Below are 12,621 nucleotides of genomic sequence, written 5' to 3'. Positions count from 1 at the left end.
TTCTGTTCTGCCTAATTTACTTGGGAAATGAACAAGTCTGAATTGAATTAAGATCACTTTAATATAAGTGTTTTTGCATTTCAAGTAATCCGCTTTACAGTGATCCCTTTAGCTAATTTGTATTAATTTTCTCCTAGACTGAATTTTCAGGGCACCACTTAGAGAGACACTGTAGTTATGAATGTGCATATATGGTGATAAACCTTCAGCACAGTCTCCTATCAGAGCCTCAGTGATAAATCCTGATGGTATGAGGTCTCCTTATTCTTAGGAGACAAGCTGATTAATTAATTATTAATGCTTATCAGGCCCTCTGGGGAAGTGTTAACTAGTTCAGCTTGTGCATGGTATAATAAGCACTGTGGTCTCTGACTCACTTCAGATTTATGAACTCTACAATGGTGGCTCCATGCCTGTGATGTTTGAGGTTCAGCTGGACAACATTGTGAGGATCCAGGAGGAGAATTTTCAGCATCCTGTGTTTGTGTGCCTAACTCCTAGGGGAGAAATCCCCCCTGGCACAACAGGATATATTGAGTGGATCTTCTCACCACTAGAAGCCAGAACATACTGGGTAAGACTCTCCTCATGACTGCCAGAAACAGAGGCGTGGGGAGGAATATGTTTTTCTGCATCTAAAATTCTTTAGATGTCTTATTGATGGTTATTCCATGTCATGCTACAGCTGAATTAAGCTCCATTCCTCCAAGAAGCAAAGAGTCTTGAGAGGAAATGAGTGGCTGCTCTGGTCAGGAAATGGAGCAGATAAATTGTTACCTCATAAATTTCTTCTTCCTAAAGAACACATTTCGTCCACAACCAGAGCCTTCCCAATATATATTTCTCAAGGATCAAACAGTGACCAGAGGAATAAACAGTATCTGATCAGATTTTTTGCTCACTGTTTGCCTCCAATAACTCCCAACAAAGAGACTAAAGGCAGTGTCTTTTATTGTTGCAGTGTGCACTCCTGCAGCCCTCTGGAAACAACCTTTCCAAGGACCTAGGCTGCAGCAGGCAGGCCCACAGCTGGAGCACCATTCACTGCCCCATTCTGTGGCAAATGCATGGAAGGGGGGTTGTGGCAGGGGGCGGGAGGAGTTTTAAAACTCCAACTTTAGCTCCAAGAGGGATTCTCTGCCCATCTCATGCCATAACTGGCCTGGCTAAGTGGGTTAGCAGGAAAGGTCAAGGCTTGAGGGAGCAAAAGAGACTGGATTTCTCCTCACCCATGCAAGTGGTGTGTTTAGATAGCCCATTAGCCAGTATACTAACTACTTGCACATCTCTCCCAAATATGACTCTGGACTTACTAGTTTTATCTTGTCCAAGGCAGGTCATTGTTCCCATCCACATCCTTGGGGGTGAATCAGCTCTGATCACATTCCAGGGAGCAGGCTATGATCCAAATACCATAGGAGACACTGCCACATCCAGTGAAGTTTTGTCTCCTTTAGTATTTCCAGGTTCTACCAAGCTAACTGTGCCTGAGCAGGTAAGTCCTGATATACTGATATGAATAATGTGATTAGTCCAGAAATGTGTGAGAGACCAAAATATGGAAGTGGCCCCATCTAGCAGTAGCCTGTGTTGCAGGAGAGTTCATTACCATAAGATAGAGCAAGATATTTTTCTATCTAGCACATTTTTTTTGGTAATTAAGTCACAAAAATTCCCCTGACGTACCCTGTCAGGTCTTGGCTGCCTCCATTTCACAGCAAAATTCAAGTTATGCATAACCTGAACACAGGCTGCAGGATGGTCACTAATTCAGGTGCATCTCGAGACACTTGTCTGACCTGTTGCTGGCTCAGCAGGAGCTTGTTTGGCCTGGCTAGAGCTGGCCTGCCAGCTTGGGCAATCTGTTAAACCCAGCCACAGATCCAGTGTAGTGAATCAGCATTGAGCAGCATCAGTAAAGGCATGCTCCAGGCAGGTAAAGGATTCATCCTATGTGACATTAGCTTGCCTGCCTTGGAGCCTAGCCACAGTTACATATGCTTTTTGGTTTCCAGCAGGGTGATTGCCTTCCTGGATAAAGCAAAGAGAAGATGATTGAGAATTTGTCTCAGATTGCCAACGAAGATGCCATTCCTCAAGGCTCTGTTGTCTGTAACCAAGAGTCATGAGCTTCTCTAATGATCAATGTAATTAATTAGAGTTAGCCCTGTGCCAGGAGAATGGGATGGACTAGTAGCATACTAGTAGCAAGGTGCAGTAAGGAGCAGTTTCCCAAAACTCAGGTTCAGATTGATGAGTATTTTGCACAAGCACATACCTTACTTGTTTGCCAGCTGAAGTAAGAAAAGGCCTGAACTGCAAGTGCTGCAGAGAGAATCTTGGTGCTGCTGGTCCTCTGTGCTCCTGAGAATTCTCTCTTGCCCCAGCACCAGCGTTATGTTCTATTCATTGCCCACTACAATGCTCCCACTGCAACAGGGCTGTTCTCTTGCTGCAAAGAGTCATTGCAACCAGTGCAGAAACGAGAGCGGTGTCACGCTCCCTCAATTGTTATGGTAAATGTAACTGGCTAATATTATCTATGAATTGCTGGGTAAACTGAAGATGACTGTGACTGCCTTTCTCCAGTGACTACAGCCCATTTTTCTTCACTGCTGTTCCTCCTGGTTTCACCTTGCTTCTTGCAGGCAGTCACCTTGTCACACCACAGGATTTGTTTTGGAAATATCCCAGACTGCACCAAAGCCAGTCGACTTGTCTTTCTCAACAGTGCCTCGGAGAATAAGGCTGTTACATTTGTCTGGCGGATAAGCACCTGTAAAGACAAGAGGGTGAGTCCTTTCTTCTTTCCTCTACAGCCTTCTTGCCCACCTCCATTGTGCCACAAAAGAACTTTCCACGCCATTTGCAACCAGCCAATCAGAAGCCATCTTACAGTCTTGGCTTTTGTACTACCTGATGAAAGGAAAAGGCAAAGAAAAGTGAAGGCAAGGGTTAGGATGGCAGGGGAAAGAGGGAATTCAGAAGGGGAATCTGAAGACGTTGGTGAGGACACATGAACCTGAAACTATAAAATGTGATAATAAACCTCAGGACCCTGTCTAACCATAAAGCTTATGGTTGTTCCTTGAATTTATAAGCTGCATCTCTCTCATGCCATATACCTCTGGGAAGGAAATTCCCACGCTCCTGTGTCTCCTGTGAAGAGGAGGCACATAGGAATGTCCCACTACCGTAAAACAACTCCTCTGCTTTTTTTTTTTTTTTCCCCAGGCATTGAAGATTGCTCCAGAGTCAGGGGTTGTGCAACCTGGAGAGAGCATCCCCTGCTTCATCACCCTGCAACCTTCAGGAAGTGCTTTCTACAGTATAGATCTGGTGTGTGAGGTGAGACCCAAGAAGTACCTGTGTATTATCACCTGGGTGTGTCACTGCAGTTCCCAAATGGCTGGCCCCAGCAGTCAGCTGCCTGCTGCTTCCAGCTGAAAGAATCCTTTGGTCCATAATGCTGACCAGCACTTCTCATTACTGAAGATACTGAGCCTCATCTATCCTAATGATTTAAGTGCTCTCTGTCTGTGTGGCTCACTAGATGAGGTGTAATTGTGCAACACGTGGCTTTGTGAGTTGAACGCAGCTACTAGATGTCATGGTTTCAATGGGAGTGGCTTTCAGTGGATGTCAGAGGCTTAAATATCTGCAAAAAGCTGGCCTTGCTTCTTTAATACTAGCTGCAACACAGACTTGCAGTAGTGTCCTTCTGGGCACTTTCCAGATGTTCTTTGGCAGGAGGTTGTCTTCTATGTCTAAGTCTTATAATAGCACTGTTCTCTCCTCTTCCTGTCACTGCAAGACATGGAAAGGGAGTGGGCTCTGGCTGGGACCTCCGGGAAGGGAGGAATGGGTAACAGACCTGGGCTTGAGCCACAGGGTGTGTTATTTGCAGCTCCTTTCTAGCCTTGCTCCCTCCAGTCATGGTTTGCTTCATAGGTACACATCCATGAGGCCCTGGTTCAGTACAAGAGGGGCCTGAAGGAGTGGGAAAGGGAGAAGGAACGGCAGGCTGTGGAATTCACCATCACAGAGAAGGACCTTGGCAATAAGAAGAAGCCAAAGTTACCTGCAGGTGTAAGTGTTGCTAGAAGTTTATATCAGATTAGTTGAGCTCAGAAACAGCAGCCAGAGGTCAACGAGAAACGTTCTTTAAGAAAATCTAGGCAAGTTGATAAGAGGAGATGAGGCTGTGATCTACTCAAGATTTCATAACTAGTCTGTGAATAATGGAAAATGAGATCTTGATTTCTAGCCAAGAATTCTCTTGCACTCTCTTTAACACTGAGAGATGGGATGGCAGGTAGGGAACTTGGAATTAAAATTATTTTCCTGATCACCTTACAAACTCTAAATTGGCTGACAATCATATGACATTTGGAAGTGCATGATAAACCTTAGAAAAAAACCCAAAAAGTGGCTGAATTTTTAATGATGAATATCGTTAACACCAAAGAGAAATGTGTAACTAACATTAAGAATGTGGTCTGAGTGAAGAATAGCAGGATGAGATCATTGATTCTTAGCTGAGGCAATGTAAAACAAAATCTGGAGTCTTGTTCTGCTCCATAGCTTTCCTACACTGATATCTCTTCCTTTCCTTTTTTTTTTTTTATTTAGAGGTCATCAGATTCTGCTGAGACAGAAAATCTCCCTGAATCCCCAGCTGTGCTCAGGAAATACAAGGTAAGTCAGGCCTGTCTCACCCATAGTAGAATCAAACTGACTGCTTTAGAAAAGAGGCAGATGCTGGCTATCACAGCGTGGGAGCCTGGACAGAGAGCACAGCAGCATTTGTAGCTTCAAGGCTTTGGGAGACAGACTGTTGGAGGAGCCAGCAGAATCAGACTGTCTGGCTGTGTCCTATGGGCAGTAACTTTCCAGCTGAGGTGAACGGGAAGTGGAATTGGAACCAAACATACACTCGTGACTAGGGGAAAGGTTTTGAATAAGCAGAAAAAATGCATGTGGGCAGGGCAGACGGTACCTGGACTAGTTTCGCACTGGGACCATAGTGGAACATGTGCCACGATGGAAAGCAGCAGGACCTTGGCATGACGTGGTGCAGACTTTGCCCTTGCCGCCAAAAGAGCTGTATCCTGTGCCTCAGGAGAAGCTGTAGGCAGGAACTGCCTTGATTTAAGTGCACAGAAAGCTTTAAAGCTCAGTTTTCCTGGTTCATTTCTGTTTCCCTTCAACTTTGCACAACTTTGCTCAACTGTGCAAAGACAGCTTCTCCAGCAGTGATAGCAAGGTGTGAAACAAGGTCCCAGGGAGATTCTGAAGAACTGCCTGGACCCAAAGGCAGAGCCAAGTTGTGTCTACAGCCATCAGCAGCACAAGCTGTAGAAATCGGGGAGGGGAGGGAACTTGTGGAGAACTATCTAACCTGAGCTATGGAAGGGCTAAAGACACTTGAGGTGAGGCTGGGACTGAGCAGATTGATGGACAGGAGGCACAGCTTGTTATTTCAGGTCTGCCAACACAGTAAGGCTGTAGCAGTGTTCCTGAGACCCTACAGAGTGCCTTGCATGCCCTGCACTGGCCTGTGTGAAGATATTAGCTTGGGGCAGCTCTAGCTTGGACTATCTGCCCTATGCTGTTTGGGTGTGATCAGTGATGCAGCTTGAGGCATTCACTGGCATGAACATAAGGATGATTGAGGAAAGGTAAAATCAATTCCTTTTAGTTCTCTAGGGTTTTAGCTCTGAGTGACAATTTAGAACCTGAAATGACCTGCTGTGTCTGTGTCAGGAGCAGTGAAGGCCTCTGATCTAATTCCCAGAGGCTGGACAGCTATGTTTCAAAGGTCATTGAAGTCCTGTGATGCATAAGGGCTTCTCCAGAGATGAGTGGTTTCCCTCTGGCCCAGGCTTCTGGACTACTCCTGCCTTAAGGAACTTTTCCCAAACTGGCTGCTGGTAATGCAGACCCAAACTGGCTCATGTAGTACTGCTGGAGTCAGTCTCCAGACTCTGATTTCCTTCCAGGCTCAGGGGACAATTTCCACATGTGTCTGCACATCCCTTCTCCCACAGCACTCCTGGTGTGCTCAGAACACTAGAGACAGTCTCCCAAAGTTCTCCAGGATTGGATTGGAGCACAGGAGCCCTGAGGGCCCTGGGGAGACTCTGAAGCCCTGCTGACACTCGGGACTGGCACACTATGCAGTGAAAGGAGGGAGTGGACCTGATTTCCAGCATGGCTGCTCATGGCTGATGGGGGTATTGCAGTGCAAAGATGAATTTGACACTGTCTCCTGTGCAGGACCTGATGGTTCTGACATCTGGCCTTTCTAGTTCCCATGCCTGTGTTCATGCCTTCACCAGCCTATCTGTGGCCAAAGGAGGAACTAAGTACTCACCATTTCTTTCTCTCCTGCAGACATTACCCTCTATTAAAAACCATCTTATGCCCATTCTTCCGGCTGGGCACTTTGAGAGGAGGCTGTTGGACAAAGAAGCCAGCCATGTATGGGTCAAACCAGAGCCTCCCAAGCCCATTCTCTTACATCTTGGTGTGACAGCAAGATCCTACTCTGCTGAGGACTTCTTCAGCAACTTCACCTCAGAGTTCCCCAAATATTTCTTGTCCTGGTAAGAAATCCAGCCTTTTGGATCGGTATCTTCATCTGAGCCAGAGCTGTCCCTGTTGTGGTATGTGCTAGACTTGGACGTCTGCTCTGCTCCTCTCCAGTGTCTCAGTGTTAGGCAAGAGGTGTCTTGCTTTCCTCAGCATTAGCTGGTGTGACCTGTTTCTCTCCCTCCCTCAAAAGGGAGATACTGACAGAGCTCAGTGCTCCTCTTATGATGATGTCCCTGCTGCTGTCACAAATGCAGCAGCTCCCACATCTCCCCTGGCACTCTGCACTTCTCCCTTTGTGCCTGCAGTGCTTACCCAGAGGGACGCAAGTCTTTGATAGTTCTTTTCAGTAGTGCTGCCAGTGATGGAACAACTCTTTCTTTCCCAGCCCCTCCAGCGACTGGCCCTTGGAGAGCAAGTTTGTGGATGGGACTAGAGACAGAGACAAGATGGACATGGATCCCAAATGGCTGTCCCTGGCTGCTGCTTCCAAACAGGAGTTGCAGATAGTGACTCACATACTCACTGGTGTCATCAGGTGCATGTCCCTTCACACTCACCTGGTTTTGAGCCCTTATCCTCCAGGGGACTGCGTGCAGCATGGCCAGCTCTCTGCTAATCCCAGAGGAGTCTGTGCATTCCTGCTGGACCAGAGCAAATGATCCAGCCTGCCAAAGGCTGCCCTGGGGACTACAAGCTCAGGAGTCCTAGTTGACAGCCAAAGGGAAGGTCTTGTTCCCCAGCTAGGGACTGACCCCATCTCTGCATAGTGAACAGTGTCACTGCCTGGGAACCAGGGCACTCTGCCTGTCATGGTCTTAGGAACAGGGTCTGTTGGGATTCAAGTATTTTGTCTGTCAACTGCAGAAATTTAAAGAACTCATATGTAAAGAACTTTGCCAGGGTGGCAAAGGTAGTTTCCTTATCTCAAGCCATCTTACTCTTCCTTTAGGCCCAGAAAGCAAGAATGGAGGGACTAAACATTGACATCATAGAATCATAGAATCACCAGGTTGGAAAGGACCCACTGGATCATCGAGTCCAACCATTCCTAACACTCCCTTAAACCATGTCCCTAAGCACTTCATCAACCCGTTCCTTAAACACCTCCACGGAAGGTGACTGGACCGCCTCCCTGGGCAGCCTGTTCCAGTGCCCAATGACTCTTTCTGTGAAGAATTTTTTTCTGATATCCAGCCTGAACCTCTCCTGACGGAGCTTCAGGCCATTCCCTCTTGTCCTGTCCCCTGTCACTTGGGAGAAAAGGCCAGCTCCCTCCTCTCCACAACCTCCTTTCAGGTAGTTGTAGAGAGTAATAAGGTCACCCCTCAGCCTCCTCTTCTCCAGTCAGGGTTTTCCTCTGATTTGTAGTGTCATGTAATGATCCTTTGGGGTCATACAGATATCTGATTTTCTGGGACTCATCCCTTATTTTCCTCCTCCTAGAGGCCTCTTGGAGAACACACAGTTCCATGATGCAGTGAGAAGAAACCTGGATGAGCCCATTCCATATTTCTCCCAGTTCCAGTGTAAAGAATCAGCAGAGCTCCAGGACACGGAACAGTGCTCCACGATCTTCTCCAGAGTATCTGCTTCCTCAGATCTTTACCCTGAGAAGGATGGAGAGAGGAAAGAAATGAGGCAGGAAACTTCTCCCAAGAATGATTTGCTGGAGTCTTGGGAGAGGATGAGTGAGATTTTGCACTACGAGCAGTTGAGGGAGCAGAGGGAGATGATGAGCAGGTGAGGAAGAGCTCACATAGAAAAGGCAAGAGCTGCACATGCAGGGGAGCCATGGCAGCACACCATCTGGCCAGAAAACTATATCTGCTTTTGCCCTGAGGCATTTCTGCTGGGGTGATTTCTGTGCTGTGGGTTGAAACTGATGCTAGCCCGGCTAGCCACCCTCTCTCTTGAGTGCAGCTTGTGAAGCGTGCAGGTTTGCTGTGTCCTGGGGGTGAGCCCTGGGCAGTGCCAGGCACTGGTGGTGAGTGAAGCCTGCTTTATGCTCACACTCCTCACTGTGTTAGACATTGGAGTGCAGTGGGTGCTTAATTCACCTTTTATTTTTACCGCAGTATTTCACTACCTTGCATTTGCTGTGCCTACACTCTTCTTGCACACTGCTACAGGTCAAAAGCATATGCACAAATAATCACTACAGCACAGCTTGGTGAAATCAGTAAAAGTGCAGCCACCTAGCTCTGTCCAAGGCCAGGGCCTAAGGCCAGCTGGTAGCAGTTCTGGAAGAAGGGTCAGCACCCCATTGCTCAAGCCTTTGGTTCATTGGCCTCAGCATTTAGGAGACAGTCTGTGCTCCACTGCTGTGCCTAATGTGTTCTGGGAGGAGTCACAGCAAGCAGTCTGCCTTATCTGCTTTCTGATAGCTGTCCTCTGCCTGTACTTTTATCTCTCTAGGCAGCCAGTGCTTGGGAACCTGGTGGAGCTGGTGCTGGAAAACACACTGCAGAACATCCTGATTGAAGCCAGCCGTGGAGAGGTGGTGCTGACAGCCCAGCCCAGGGTCATTGCTCTGCCCTCCAGCCCTTTCCCAAGGTAGCAGAGTGTATCTGTGCTGCAGTGAGGGACAGAACCTGCCTGTAATATATCAGGCTGAAGCACAGCTCAGTTTTTAGACCACATGGGTTGCACAGCCAAGGCTGCCTGTGTAAAACAGAGAATCCAATCCCAAAGCCTGGGCCCCTTTTGGGCTTGTCCAGAGGCAAGGACCAGAGGTGGTAATGTTACAGCCTTTCTGTGGGCACGAGACCATCATGCAGCTCTCGGGCAGGGCACTGTGAGTGAATGGCTGGGAGAAGGGGCTGGCCTGAGGAACTGGAGATCCCAGCACGAGGGTCTCCTGGGAAACATGATCAAGGTGCAGGCAGCACAGCCTCTGACAGCAGAAAGGAGTCAAGGCTATCGTAGTGCAGTCTCAGGTGGCATCAAGTTAGGCTGAGGGAATGGTCACTGGAGAGGAGGCAGTTTTGGGGCTGAGGACAAAGCGTAAGAATTTGCTCCAGCTTGGGGAGAAGTGCAGGGAGATGTGATTGAGGGAGGATGACAGGGGGTTGTTGGATGGAGATGTCTTCTCCAGAGCTGCAGAAGTCCTGTCCAGATAGGCAGTGCATGCTCCTCATGATCCCTCAGGGAAGGTTGATTATCTGAAGGGAGTCGGCAGCAGGCTGCACTCTCCCCACCCCAACAGCAATTTCTTCTCCTTCAGAATCACCAATCCAGCACCCCCTGCCTCAAAGGCAGAGCTGCTGGCTGGGCAGTGTGCTGCTTGAGCTCTGCAAGCACATCAAGCATCTCCATTCTTCATCCAGTCCTTGTGATGTCCAGAGCAACTTTGATCCTCCTACACCATGACCTGACCTCAGCGTGCTGCCTGCCTCTTGGGAGATATGCCCTAATTATGTCCTCAGCTCCAGTTTGAATCATCCGGGAACTCCACAGCATGGTTCATGAGATGTCTCTTCTCTGGCTGGCCGCATCACTGGGAAACCACCTCTTTGTGCTACAGGGAGCTTATGGACAACTGCTGTGACTGTTCCCACTCCCCCCACTCTGAACCAGCTGGGTGGCAAGTGGAGTCTGCTTTGAAGCATAGCTGAGGAAGGACTAACAGCTGGGCACTGAGGTGCTAAGCCCCTGCTGGCATCAGTAGGACACAGGTACTGAACCCCCCTCCCCTCCTTGCTCCAGTGGCTGCCGCAGGTCCCACCTGCAACCCAGGTGCAACCCAGCCCGAGAGAGCGGCTGCAGCACCGTGTAGAACACTCCACAGCCCAATAAAAGGAGCTTGGCCTCTGGGCACACGAACACTGCCGTGTAACATGTAATCAATGCATCTGGGCCTGGGGGCACCCTGGAGGAGCTCTTCCCTTTTCAAACTGCAAGGCTGTCACTCGTGGAAGGAAATGCTTTGAGCCTTGGCCTGCCCGGGGGTCCGGCAGGCTGTAGGAGGGTGTCGCTGTGAAGGCGCGGGGTCTGTGATAGCCGGGAGGTGGCAGTGCAAGTTGTGAGAAATCCCAGGTGCCAGCGCGGAGCTGAGGCTGGTGCTGGGCACTGTCTGTCTCCTCCTTGGCAGAGACTGCAGGGTGGCGAAGTCAGGAAGTGGGGCTCGGTTTGCAACGTCTCCTCTCTTCCACAGCACTGCTATGGGCTCTGCTTTGCAGCACTAACCCAGCTACTCTGCTCCGATGGGATAGAGGCAGCTTGATATCCTCCTCCAAACCCTTCTGCCCTGTGTTCCCAGTGGCAGTGCCCAGCCAAGACTGGAACTGCACCTTCTCCCCTTGCAGCCCAAGAGAAGACCATGCACGAGAAGCTTGCCGAGGACTTTCACCCTGCTCGGCAGAGGGAGGCTGCCTGCTGTTCCTGGGGGTGCCACAGCTCACCCAGCTCCACCACAACGCCCTGCGTCACTAACCATTATTAAGCCCCAGGGCCAAGCTGTTCCTGTTGTTAGAGATAGAGCAAAGGCACTGCCAGCTCCTGAGCTCAGACTGGGTGTCTGGGGCCTTCATGTGGGTTGTGAATTCTTCTCATGAGGAGTGCAGACCTCCTCCTCCCTTCCCAGCACTCTGGGGGTCAGGTCTCCTGTGTCACAGCAACTTTGAGCTTTGGCTGGTGCTGAACAGGTGATAGGGTCCCACCTCCTTCCTCTTCAGCTGAAACTGGCAGCAGGGCCAGGGTGTTCAGTCCAGTTGGGGTGACTCTGCCTGGTCACTAGAATTTGCTGGCTACAGATGCTCACTACAGGCTTCCCAAATGGCTAACACAGGCAGGGCAGGAGCCTCAGCATCCTCCTAGAGCAGGTGGAATCCAGCTGCCTGCGAGAGCCCAGGGCTAGCCTTGAGCAGTGGAGACAGAGTCAGAGAATTTATCCATCCTCAGACTTGCTGCATGATCTGATGCTCTCTTGACTGCATCACCATTAACTCCTCTGCCTTATGGGACAGGTGGGTCAACATGGCAAATGCTGTGTGTTAGTCTAGTGTGACACTCAAGAGCAAATGGATGGAGCCTGAAAGCAGACGTGTAGGGAATGATTTTTGAGTCATTAAACCTCACAACTTCCCCTCTCTCCTGTGCAAAATACAGCCTGGACCTGGAGGAAACAGGACTGGCACTGCACCAGCCCCTTGGAGCATTATCAGAGGTAAATTCAATTCTCTGATCAGCATCTCTCTAACAGGAGGGAGCCCTGGGACAGTGCCTTCAGCAATGGGTGAAAAGGGAAATAGATGATTTGAGAGCTACCCAGCCTCTGAGAGAACCAACTTACTTCCTTTGTCTCTTGGCAGAGGGTGTGAGATGGTGGTGTGTCACCTCTATTCTAGATCTCTGGTGCTTGTCAGCCAGAACCACTCTGTGCACTAAGCAAAGCCATTAGCAGCTCTCACACACCTGTCTTCTTTATCCTTATCCTTAGATAAAAATATACCTGGGACAGTCACTTTCCCAGGATGGTAAAATTCCGACTTCCTCTTCTGAAGCCGGGAACAGAACCTGACCGTGGCTTTGCAAGACACCCACATGGGTGACCAAGCCAAATGACTGTCCCTTTCACAAAGGGAGTGGGAGATGGCAGCACCCCCAGGCACTGCTCAGGGTGAGCCCTGCTGAGCAGGGACCCTGCAGTAATGCTTGCCTGAGGGCCATGACCTCCTCTAGTGCTTCCCTGATGCTTCTCTCCCTGCTTGGATCTTTGGCACATAGCAAGGTGAAGGGTGGGCAGAGATGTGCAGCACTGGTGGGTAGGCCTTGTTCCTTAGCAAGAAGCTTTGCAGCTGCTGAGGGTGAAGGCAATGAGCCATGGGACTAGAGAAGAGCCAGATGCACATCCCAGCTCCCAGAGCAGGGAAGAAGCTCCATCTCTGCTAACCACATTTGGATCTCGGGCAGGAGGAAGTCTGAGCTTGTTGTACTGGTATCCATGACTGGATTTGGCCCCTGTCCCAACACCAGCCATGTTTCTAGCATGCATTTCTCTAATGGAGATATTGTTGATACAGGTCC

At 49.4% G+C, this 12,621-nt stretch overlaps 1 protein-coding gene across 1 annotated transcript in view; it reads left to right on the top strand.

The window, feature by feature from the left end:
* The window catches only part of CFAP65 (cilia and flagella associated protein 65), a 32,377-nt gene extending 22,001 nt beyond the window's left edge, over window positions 1–10,376 (top strand). The window contains exons 22-32 of the mRNA XM_054070038.1: window positions 383–574; window positions 1,337–1,495; window positions 2,649–2,792; window positions 3,235–3,348; window positions 3,952–4,089; window positions 4,633–4,698; window positions 6,397–6,608; window positions 6,983–7,132; window positions 8,041–8,337; window positions 9,013–9,150; window positions 9,821–10,376. Coding sequence (XP_053926013.1) covers window positions 383–574; window positions 1,337–1,495; window positions 2,649–2,792; window positions 3,235–3,348; window positions 3,952–4,089; window positions 4,633–4,698; window positions 6,397–6,608; window positions 6,983–7,132; window positions 8,041–8,337; window positions 9,013–9,150; window positions 9,821–9,884 — 1,674 coding nt within the window. The 3' untranslated portion in view covers window positions 9,885–10,376. The remainder of the gene's footprint in view (window positions 1–382; window positions 575–1,336; window positions 1,496–2,648; window positions 2,793–3,234; window positions 3,349–3,951; window positions 4,090–4,632; window positions 4,699–6,396; window positions 6,609–6,982; window positions 7,133–8,040; window positions 8,338–9,012; window positions 9,151–9,820) is intronic.
* The last annotated feature ends 2,245 nt before the right edge of the window (window positions 10,377–12,621 follow it).

The sequence above is a fragment of the Cuculus canorus genome, chromosome 6 (genome assembly GCF_017976375.1).
Source record: "Cuculus canorus isolate bCucCan1 chromosome 6, bCucCan1.pri, whole genome shotgun sequence".
Taxonomy (NCBI): Eukaryota; Metazoa; Chordata; class Aves; order Cuculiformes; family Cuculidae; genus Cuculus; species Cuculus canorus.
Note: the sequence above shows the minus strand (reverse complement) of the source record. Positions and strands in the feature narration are given on the sequence as shown.